Raw genomic sequence first — 11,400 nt, 5'->3', positions numbered from 1 at the left:
GCCAAAGCTGCAAGAGTCTGAGCAAAAAATAAGTAAAGTCGTACCTGGTTCCGGTGTGGCCTGAATGTTGGTGTCCCCATAAAATTTGCGTGTTAGAATCCCTCTGGTCCACATGATGGTGTTAGAAGGGGGGGGGGGGCTCTTGAAAGTGAGTAGGTCATGAGTGTTCCACCCTCATGAATGGGATCAGTCTTATACAAGAGACCCCCCCCCCCCGCCCCGCCCCAGAGCTCCTGAGACCCTTCTTCCCTGTGAGGCCACAATGAGAAATTCTATAGCGGTCCCTCTCCCAATCATGCTGATCTCAGACTCCAGCCTCCACAAGCGTGAGCGAGATGTTTCTTTTGTTCAGCAGCCACCCAGGCTGGGATGTTTTGCTATAGCTGCCTCAATAGACTATGACTGATAAGGCCAATGTAAAATAAATATCAATGAGTCCATATTGATATAAACAAATAACTGCACACACTAATAAATGGAGGGAAAGAAAACATATCCTGGGCAGAAAAGTCCCAGATAATTTACAAAGATACTTCACTCTAGGGTGAGAAAGCCTAACTCCCCATTCCTGAAGTGTGGGCTGTTTGTGGTGACTCCCTTCCAAAGAGGACAGAATGGAAGGAGGAAAAAGGAGTAACTACAGTGGAGACAGTTGACAAAGTTCAGTCAGGTGATCACGATCTCCCCAACAGTCATACACCATTGGTGACACTGTGCACCCTGGATGTAATGTGATGAAAATGGCATTTTTCTTCTGTGACCTTCCTTCCCAAACCCATCACCCCCGGCTGATTATGAGAAAAGTATCGGACAAACGGCAAAGAGGGACATTCCCGAGCGGCGCTCCTAAAAACTGTCAGACCATCATGAACAAGCCAAGTCTAAGAGGCGGTCCCAGCTAAGAGGAGCCTAAAAAGACATGACAAGACAGTGTAATGTGGGATGCTGCATGGATACATGGTTAAAAACTAAGGAAATCTCCTCTGGACTGAATGTCTGTGTGTCTCCAAAGTTCACGTGTTGACATTTAATCCCCAGTGCGATTGGATACGGAGGTGGGTCTTTGAAAAGTTAATTGGGTCCTGAGTGTAGAGTCCTCATGAATGAGATCGGTGCCCTTATGAAAAATACCAGATGGACAGCTCCCCCGGTGCACCCTGTGAGAATACAAGTAGTGGGCACTCTACAAACGGAAAGAGTGTTCTACAAACGTAAAGAGTGTTCTAATCGCAGCATAATATCCTAGCACCCTGATCTCAACTTCCAGCCTCCAGAATTGTGAGAAATAATTTCCTGTTATTCAAGGCATCCAGTTTATGGCGTTTTCTTATAGTGGCCCAAGCTAAGGCAAAATCTAAATAAACTATGGACTTTCTTTAATAATAACGTACCAATATTGGGGTTCATTAATTTTAACGTATCCACCACACTACTGTGAGAAGTGAATAAGGGGGAAACGGTGGGCAGCTGTGCCTGGAAACGCTGTATGATTGTCACAAGTTTCTCCAAATTTCAAAACTGAAGTCCATTAAAAAAAAATCCCAAGGGGCACCTGGGTGGCTCAGTCGGCTGGGTGTCCGAATTCGGCTCAGGTCACCATCTCACGGTGCGTGAGTTCGAGCCCCACCTGTGCTGACACCTCAGAGCCTGGAGCCTGCTTCGGATTCTGTGTCTCCCTCTCTCTCTGCACCTGGGCCCCCTTGTGCTCTGTCTCTGTCTCTGTCTCTCTCTCTTAAAAATAAATAAACATTTAAAAAAAAAATCTCAACATCTTGTCTTCAACTTGATCTCTGCCTCTTGCAGGCCCTTGGGGGACACTGGAAAGATGTAAGGGGTGGGGAGATTTTTCATTCAGGCAAGAGATGATGATGGACATGGAGAAATAGATTCAACAGGTATTTAGGAGGTAAAACAGGGCCTGTAGCAGGCAGACAAGAGTGGACAAGTGAGGGTGTAGAACATGGGTCCCTTTTTGGTTTGACCAAATGGGTAGAGGATGTGCCACGTACCGAACAGGATGGAAGGGGATAAGAGAACACCCGAGTTGGGACTACGAACTCAGTTTTGAATCCTTGAGCTCTACAAATGAAAATTTCAACGTCAAAGGATGTATAGGTTGAGCCACCAAGAAGTGGATTCAGGATTGGGAGCTTGACTGCATCTGGTTGCAAATCCAGGGCTCTTGACTTTCAAGGCACTAAAAATCCCTGTCTCTGAAGGGTTTAGAGTCTGCTGTAAAGTATGAAGTCCACCAGAGGTGAACAAAAGGGTAAGAGGCTGGAGACTGGAGGAAAGATCCCGTTAATCCCTCAGCAGGAACCGTGGATGGCCTCCCAGCATGGAATTCATCTTTCCAGAACAAGGTGACGCAATGGTGACATCACAAAGGGAGGGGGAGTCTTGTCATCTCGTACAGGACGTTCAGCCCGCTCTGCATTCTCCTCTTGTTCTAACACCTCTCTTGGCCTTAACATCCTGTTGATCCCGAAGAGGAGGTGGGGCTCCCAAGGAAGCAGTAGTGAAATAGCGCTAGCCGTCAGCATGTGACTACGGATTCCTGGACATTAAAGGGTCAACGGTGGAGCGTGGGCTGAGAGTCCCTGGAGACAACCTGTGTGCTTGGGTAGAGCGCAATCCAGTGGTGAGAGAGAAGGAAGCAAACGTGCTGGGTCCTCTCTTTCTGAGAGTGTTTCTTGTGTCCCTCCACTCCTTTCCTCCAGAACCGGCCCAAGACCCAACACAGACAGCAGGACAGCCCTCCGCTGCCCAGGTATGCGTCTAGGTGTGTTGCTTTCCCTCTTGCAGAGTATTGCCCCAGCCCATCTCCCCTGTGACTCACTCCATCTTCTAAAGCACACATCTTCACAATCTCCAAAACTCTAACCTCTTTCCCACACCATATCTCTGGGATCTGTAAACTGGCAGGTGGGCAGGTTGGCGAGAACCTCAGATGGGACGAGGCTCAGGAATGAGCACAAGCCTGTGGGTGTCAGGCCCTTAACTCTGGGAACCCCAAGCATTTCCAGCAGCAACTTCTCAGCTTACAGCCACCTTGTCTGTTCAGCTGATCATCTAAAAAGTGTTACAGTCCCATGGTCTTTCCTCTCATCACAATCCCCTTCCTCTGACATCATGGAAGCAGGGAGTGTCTTCTCTCCTCAGAGCACAGAGTCCCGGACCTCTCCAGGACAATACTCAAGACAGAGAAGGCTCCAGGGGCCACGACGATGCCTGTCCTTTCCTCCCTACACTGCCCAACTCTGCCATCCCTGCTGCTGACTCTGCTTCTGGGATTCACAGGTGAGTGGGGCCTCGGGTGTGTTTTGTGGGGGGCTCCCCTATGCCTGTTTACTGTGTTCTCCTCACCTATTACCCTAGAATTTCTTGGGGGAGGGTTTTTCTGTCCCAGCCAGAATTTATAGAACTAGACTGGAATGGCTCCCAGCTCACAACATCTCCCAGTGGTCATGTCTGTTCCACACCCTTTTGTTCAGGTAATGGATACACCCCCCACGGTCACAGGGCTCAGCACAGCACACCTGAGAGTTCCCATCCCTTAGCCCCTAGGATCAGAGAACCTGAGTTTTACACTTATCACCCCTACACAGATGCTACCTCTCAATGGAAAAAAAAAAAAAAAAACGTGTTGGAAACCATGAAATTATAAAGCAAGGAAAGAAAGCACGGTGCTTCCATCCAAAGATAATCACCTTTAAAATTTTGCAGAGGTGTGCGTGCTCATGGAATTTAGCCAGAAGTGGTCACTAGAGGTCTGTCTGGGTCACTGATGGAAGCTGAACGTTGCAGCGTCAACAACAGGACTGGGCAGGTCTCCTCTGCTTGCTGAAAAAGCCAAGCAAGCATGTGGAGTCTCTTCCCCAAGGCCATTGGTTCATCTTAGCAGAGGTTTCAGTCCCAGTGCCAGAGCACATGGCTTTAGAGGTGCACATCAGATGAAAGAGGAAGCCAAAACCATTATCTGAGTCTAAGGAAGAGGAAGAAAGCTTGGATAGGAAAGAGTAACGTATAGGAGACACCCGGGCCCACTGGAGAATGTCAGCAAACATCTCAAGAGAAATTAACACCAATTTTGTACAACGTCTTCCAGAAAAAAGAAGAGGAGGAAACACTTCCCTACTCATTTGATGAGGTTATTATTATCTTGATAGCAAAACCAGATAGACTTTACATAAAATAGAAAACTACAGACCAATATCCCTCACGAATCTAAAGGAAAGAATCCTCAACAAAGTGTCGGCATATAGAATTTCACAATGTGCAAAGTTATATGCCATGCGTAAGTAGGATTTATTCGAGGCATGCAAAGCTGCTTCAACTTTTGAAAATCAGTCATTGTAATCCATCAGATCAAAGGGTTAAGGGAGAAAAACTGCATAACGGTATCACTTGATGCAGAGGAAGCATTTGACAAATCCAAAATCCGTTCATGATGAAACCTCTCGGCAAGCCATAAATAGCAGGGAACTTCCTCTATGTGATAAAGAACATCTACAAAAAGTCTCACAGTTATCATTATACTTAATGGTGAAAGACACTCTATGTATTTCCTAAGACAAGGACTGAGGCAAGGGTGTCCATTCTCACAACTCTTGTTCAAAATAGTACTGGAAGCTGTAGCAGAAAGAGGGACAGGAAGAAAGGAAGGGAAGAGAAGGAAGGGAAAGGAAAAGAGTGTAAATTGAAAAGGAAAGAATAAAACCTCCTTGTTTACAGATGACATGATTGTCTACATAGAAAATCCCAAAAGGATCTCCTAAAAAAAAATAAATAAAACAGCAAAAAACTCAGGATAATAAGCAAGTTCAACAAGGAAACGAGATCAACGCACAAAAGTCAGTGTATTTCCATAGACTAAAAACACACGTGACCATTTATATTAGCACCCAAAAAAGAGAAATACTTAGGTATAAATCTCATATAATATATACAAGATCTAGGGGCGTCTGGGTGACTCAGTCGGTTGGGCATCTGACTTCGGCTCAGGTCATGATCTCACAGCTTGTGAGTCCGGGCCCCACCTCAGGCTCTGTGCTGACAGCCCACAGCCTGGAGCCTGCTTCAGACTCTGTGTCTCCCTCTCTCTCTGCCCCTCCCCCGCTCATGCTCTGTCTCTCTCTCCTTCAAAACTAAACACTGAAAAAATTAAAATATATATATACACACACAAGATCTATATAAAGAAAGCTAGAGAACTGAACAAAGCAATCAAGAAAAAACAGAGATACATTCCATGTTCATGGATAGGAAGACTCAATATTGCCAAGATGTCAGTTCTTCCCAATTTGATCTACGGATAAATGCAATTCCAATCAAAATACCAGCAAAGTACAGATATTGACAAACTGACTCTGAAGTGTATATGGAGAGGTTAAAGATCCAGAATAGCCAACTCAACGTTGGAGAACAAGTCAGAGGACTGACACCATTTGACTACAAGATGTACTAGAAAGTTCCAGTAATAGAAACAGTGGCATTGGTGAGAGAATAGACACACAAATCAATGCAATAGAATAGGAAGTCCAGAAATAGACTCACATAAATACAGCCAACTGATCTTTTGGAAAGGAGCAAAGATAATCTTTTCAACAAATGTTGCTATAACAATTGGAGATCTGCACATCCACGTGCAAAAAAAAAAAAAAATTCTAGACACAGACCTAACAGGCTTCATAAAAATAATGTAAAACACAAAACTATAAAATTCCTAGAAGATATCCTAGAAGAAAATCTAGATGATCTTTGATATGGAAATGACTTTCATTTATAAACAGAGTTCATATTTTAAAGCAGTTTTAAGTTCACACCAAAATGGAGAAGAAGGGGCAGAGATTTCCCTTACTATTCCCTGCCCCCACACATCACAGCCTCCCCCATTATCAATATCCTCCACCAGAGTGGTGCGTATATTACAAACAATGAACCTACACTGATGTCATTAACACCCAAAGACCATAGCACACATTATGGTTCACTCTTAGTATTGTATAGTCTATGGGTTTGGACAAATGTATAGTGAGATCCGCCTTTGTAGTATTTTACGGAATAGTTTCGCTACCCTAAAAACCCTCTGTGCTCTGCCTATTTACCTCTTTCCACCCTAACCCCTGACAATCACTGATGTATTTACAGTCTCTATAGTTTGGCCTTTTCCAGAATGTCATACAGATGGAATCGTGTAGTATGCAGGCTTTTCCTGCATTAATGATAAGCTTTTAAGGTCCTTTCACATCTTTTCAGGGCTTGCTTGAAAGCTCATTTCTTTTTAGCACTGGATGATATTCCACTGTCTGGATGTACCACAATTTCCTTATCCATTCAACTACCGAAGGTCATCCTGGTTGCTTTCAAGCTTGGCAATTATAAATAAAGCTGCTATAAACTATGAGACGGAATCTGTTCCCGGCCTCACTCCTAACCTCTGGTAGCCTCAGATGGTCCTCAGAGGGTACATGGCATTCTCCCTGTGACTTCACACCATCTTCCCTCTGGGCATGACAGATAAGCTAAGCTGCACTTCAACTCCTGGATCACATGAGCTATGAAACCGTATGTATGTTCTTAAACAGCTAAGTTTGGGTCATTTGCTTTTCAGCAGGTTCCCTTGTTTATTAGAGCCTACTATGCTCCAGCCCATCCTCATATCGTGATGCAGAAAAGAAGGTATCTGCCCCCTTTCTGTGCATTGGTCCCCTTTCCCTCATCCCATATGGCAACCCAATTTGTAATTGTCATACTTTGGTGCCAGCTGAAAGAGTGTGTAATGAGACTCCACCTTGACCTAGAACCAGACACTCAGAACATCTTGGGCCAAGACAAAGAACACGAGAAATGATGCAAAGTTTCTTTCCAGGAACTGCAGGTGAAGAGTTCCAGGTGAACCAGCCTGAGGGTTCAGTGTCAGTCAGAGCTGGAGACATCGTTACACTGGCCTGCAACATGTCTGCTCACTCCCCAGCAGGGCCTGTCTTGTGGTTCAGGAAGAATGGGCCCAAACAACAATTAATCTACAGTTTCAATGGCAGCCACTTCCCCCGAGTAAACCAAGTGGAAAACACAGAGGTCAATCAAACAGACTATTCCATCCGCATCAGTGATGTGTCACCCAAGGACACGGGCACCTATTACTGTGTGAAGTTAACAATAGGGCATCCTGACATGGCGTACGTATCTGGTTCAGGCACCTACGTGTCTGTGAATGGTGAGTACAGGTCTGACGATTTCCATCCCCTTGGTTTGTAAAACTAAATTCTCCAAAATCTGAAACATGTACCAAATCATCACGACACACTGGATACTGTGTCCCTTCATCCACAAACAACCCTGCAGGCCGGGATTCTATACATGGCTCTTCTGTCAGTCTGGGACCCTGAGCCCACTATTGAATCAAGCCTTGTTACAGACCAGGTCCTTCTCTGATGACCCAACCACTAAAACCCGAACACAGAGATACTCCAAAATAAAAAGATGTTCAGTAGGTAAAATGCAACTACATGTGTGTACCTCATGGTCCAAAAACTTGGTAAAATGGGCCTAGAAGTCTGAGTGCCCTTTCTGAGGTTTAGGGACAAACTTGAGCTCAAGAATATGCATTGTGTCTCTTGTGGCCTATATCCTGACTCTAAGCATCAGTCCCAGACAGTTGCAGCCACATATTAGCTTCCGGATTTGGGTGGAATCTCAACCCAGTTGAAGTTTGCCCCAAGCCTAATATCTCCTGAGCCAAAACAAAGGTTCTGCCACAGCCAGGCAGAACCTCTACAAGCCTGCACAATTCCACTTGCCCATTTCTAACTGGAATGTCACTGGGGCCTGGTGGAAGGTTCCTGAGCAACCACCACAATGCAGTCAGGGACTTCATTCCCCATACAGGAAGTCCATGAGTAAGTGTGGTCTCTTACTGTGGCTTCTGGGGAACCTAGGGACCAATAGGAGTGTCCTTGTGTTGTCACCCACTCCCAGGTCTTGTTTGGGAAAGCTGTCCTGGAGGGGTTGACTCACTCTCCTCACACTTGATCCTTCCCTGGTCTGCCCTGGGCTACCCTCAGCTCTGCTGTTCTCTGATTCTCTGAGGACAACCAGTGTTTCCTGCTTCTTCCTACGCTCTGAGTTACTTCCATTAAATACAGTGAGATTAGGGTATCCATCTGTTCTGCTGGGAAAACCAGTCTTCCCCAGTCATGTTCTCCTCAAGTCCACCCACGTTCTAGGCCATCCAACTGGCCATGGAACATTTACACATTTCCCTCAAGCTAGAAAATGTGAGTGTAGGCAGCCTACCTGCCATTCTCTCCCAGCCTCCCCAGCCAGGAGTTCCCTTGTCTCTCTAACCTGCACCTTACCCCATCAGTGACGTTGATGGTTTGCCAACCTGAAAGGAGAGATATTACCAGGACCTGACACAGCACGTGGTAGGGATGTTGGTGGCAGTGGGTGTCGGGGGTCAGTCGTGGACCCTTCAAAATTGACAAGGTCCCTTGAGGCTCTACTCTCTTTTGTTGGGAAGAGGAAACTGTCTCTCTTTCCTATCTTGAGAGATAAACAGAGGAACCACACCCTGCCTGCATGCACATATAGTAATCCTAAATGCCCCCCCCCCAATTCTTTAGGTTTACTCTCTCTCGACTTCCCCTTTCTCCATACCTGTCAGCACTAATAGCTCCACAAATTCCGTGGCTACTCACCCTTCAGAAAAGAGATGAAGGTCAATCCCAAACTCACTGTAAGTATGAGGTGGGCAGAGAGTACTTGGACCCATCTCCAAATGTACTGAGTGATCTTTGGCATTTAGATGGGGGAGGGACTAGTCTCTCTCCATGAACCCTAACAATTCATAATCCCAGCCCTCTTCCTCCCTGTCTTCTTACCTTGGTTAGGGGCTGAGACGTGGAACTGGGGAGGTGACACATCTGATCCCCTGCACTGACCCCCCCCTCAGTCGGTGAGGTCAGGAGCTTCCACCACTTGCAGAGGCCCCTCTAAACTCAGCGTGTGCGTGCTCCCATGTGGCATTAAAAGAACTAAGTAATGAATTGAGGTCCAACCATGATCTGGATGCAAGTTCTCTCCCATCCTCTCTAGGTCAGAGCATGGGAAGTAAGAAATGATTTTGAGTTTCTTTGCAGGAGCCTCACATGAGCTATTCCAGGTGCAACAAGCTGAGATGACACAGACTGTATCGACCGGAGACACAGTCACCTTGAGTTGCAGGGTACCAGATTCGTTCCCCAAAGGACCTGTCTTATGGTTCAAGGGAACTGGGCCACACCGGGAATTAATCTACAATTTCAAAGGAGGCATCTTTCCCAGAATAAAAGAAATCGGACGCACCACCAAAGCTGGCAACACAGACTTTTCCATCCACATCCGTGAAATCTCTCTTGCAGACGCCGGCACCTACTACTGCGTGAAGTTCAAGGAGGGGCAACCTGACCTGGAGTTCCAGTCAGGTCCAGGCACTGAGGTGTTTGTGACTAGTAAGTTTGTCTCTTCCTTCCCCTGTTATGGGCTGCTATCTCAGTTAACCGAGTCCTCTACTCATCGAACAACTAGATTATGCTAAATATTATTGAGCATGACTCCCTACCAGTGATTAACTCAAATATGAGACTGTCTTAAGCCAGTTTGTGTCCCTAAAAGAAAAGAACAGGCTTGCAGAGAAATCTGGGAAACTAATGCAATTCTCTCCCCTGTTGGCTAGGAACAAGCAGTCATATTGCCCCAGGTGCTCCTGAGAGACATCTTATGACCATGAGGGGAACCAAGTTGAGGAAAAATCTGCTCTAGAGAAGTGCAAAGATACAAAGAATGTGGGTTGACGACATTGCACCGCCATATTGTTCCTGGTTCCAACCGCACTTCTGGACCTCCAGTTATGGGAGAGAAAACATCTCCTTGTTAAGCCAGTTTGCTGAAAGTTACCACTGTCCTAAGGGATGCCAGGTGATAAAGTTCCCACATCCACGGAGCACTAAAGTACGATTTCAAATCATGGTTTTTTTCTGTTCCTAAAGCCTTTTTAATTTTATTTTTCTATTTTGTGATAATCTCTGAACTCTGAGTAATACCCAGCCTGAGAAATGATTATATTGGTGATACTACAATACTACTATTTTGGGGGCATCTACTGTATACCAAGGATCTACCTTTCCCATACTACTGTCTTCACCTACATAGCAACTTGAGTAGAAGAGGGATTGTCCTTTTTGTACTAATGTGAAAACTGGGGCTCAAGAGGAATCAGGGGTACAGAGAGTAGGAGAAAGAGGTGAGGTTGGTCTGGGCTCTCTCTCTTCACTTTACCTATTAGTGAAGAGCCTTTCATTACAAGAAATAAGAACCCAAAATATTGGTTTAAAGTGATCCAGTAGCTGAGAAGGATTCTAGGTTCCTCCCGGCATCCAAGGCAGAGCTTTAGGACTAAGGACTCAGGGCCACCAAGACTCTTATTCTTTTAAATTCTCTCATCTCTATTCATCTCTGCCTGGCTTTGTCTCTCCTGATGTACAAAGGCCTTATCTGTATAATGGAAGGGATAAGGGATAAGTATCTGTATAACGGAAGGGATAAGGGATAAATGTTGACATTCATTACATCATCTCAGTGGCCAGGATGGGAAGAGAGCTTCTTCTTCCCAGCTTCCACAAATGAATCCCAGAGAATCATTTGAAATTGCCTTTCCTGTGCCCTTCACTTACCCATTATTACAAAGGAAAGAAGGTGCTAGGTAGGGAATCCATCAACCCAACCCAATGAAACATGTGTCCCCACCAAGGTCCAAACCCGTCATGTAACATATTAAGAAGTTGAGACCCAGAGATTGGGCTTGCCTAAAGTCACAACGGTTAACAGAACTCTGATCTCTTAGTCCCATAATCCTTGGGTTTATGACTTTATCTTCTTCCTAATAAGAAGACTCGAGTTAGAGTGGGGATGTGGATGTGCATAAAGATAATTTACCAAAAAAATACTGTGAATGAGTTCAATCTCCCTGTTAAAAGCCAGAGAGTCAGAAATGTATTAATTTATACCATTTCTACATAATAAATAAAAAGCATATATACATACAGTTTTGAAATACTGAGCTGAGTATAAGTTTGCTGTAGTTGTTATAACTAATTGTCACAAACTTCGGGGTTTAATACAGAAATAGTCCTATGTGAGTGGTATGACAGTGTGAGGAGCTCTGTGCCTCTACTCCCAGAAAAAAAATTTTGGTGAAAAGAAATTGTTTTTAATCATTTAAAGTAGTGACATCAGCAAGATTAGCAGACTAGGAAGTCCCCAAACCTTCCTCTCCCAAGGAGACAACCAAACAACAACCCTCTATGGACCAGAATACCTTTGTAAGAATGTTAGAAATCAGCTGAGAAGCAGCAGCCC

At 45.2% G+C, this 11,400-nt stretch overlaps 1 protein-coding gene across 4 annotated transcripts; it reads left to right on the top strand.

The window, feature by feature from the left end:
• Window positions 1–2,290: 2,290 nt before the first annotated feature.
• Window positions 2,291–10,011, top strand: LOC102967165 (signal-regulatory protein beta-1-like). Of its 4 annotated transcripts, none has more exons than XM_042980744.1 (6): window positions 2,291–2,363; window positions 2,721–2,770; window positions 3,163–3,300; window positions 6,872–7,219; window positions 9,144–9,494; window positions 9,719–10,011. In XM_042980744.1, the coding sequence occupies exons 1-6, from the start codon at window positions 2,326–2,328 to the stop codon at window positions 9,802–9,804; spliced, it is 1,011 nt and encodes a 336-aa protein (XP_042836678.1). In that variant the 5' UTR covers window positions 2,291–2,325; the 3' UTR covers window positions 9,805–10,011. The 4 variants fall into 4 exon arrangements, with proteins under 4 accessions (XP_042836678.1, XP_042836680.1, XP_042836677.1 ...); XM_042980746.1 differs by having other exon boundaries at window positions 2,721–2,782; window positions 9,405–9,494; XM_042980743.1 differs by having other exon boundaries at window positions 2,721–2,782.
• The last annotated feature ends 1,389 nt before the right edge of the window (window positions 10,012–11,400 follow it).

This window comes from Panthera tigris, chromosome A3 (genome assembly GCF_018350195.1).
Source record: "Panthera tigris isolate Pti1 chromosome A3, P.tigris_Pti1_mat1.1, whole genome shotgun sequence".
In the NCBI taxonomy this organism is placed as follows: domain Eukaryota; kingdom Metazoa; phylum Chordata; class Mammalia; order Carnivora; family Felidae; genus Panthera; species Panthera tigris.
This window is presented reverse-complemented; position numbering and strand designations above follow the sequence as displayed.

Coding starts and splice junctions, on each gene's coding strand:
- LOC102967165 (XM_042980743.1), top strand. CDS start 2,326: ATGGCCTCCCAGCATGGAATTCATCTTTCCAGAACAAG. Junction 7,220..9,143: donor CACCTACGTGTCTGTGAATG/GTGAGTACAGGT, acceptor GTTTCTTTGCAG/GAGCCTCACATGAGCTATTC. Junction 9,495..9,718: donor CACTGAGGTGTTTGTGACTA/GTAAGTTTGTCT, acceptor CCTGTTGGCTAG/GAACAAGCAGTCATATTGCC.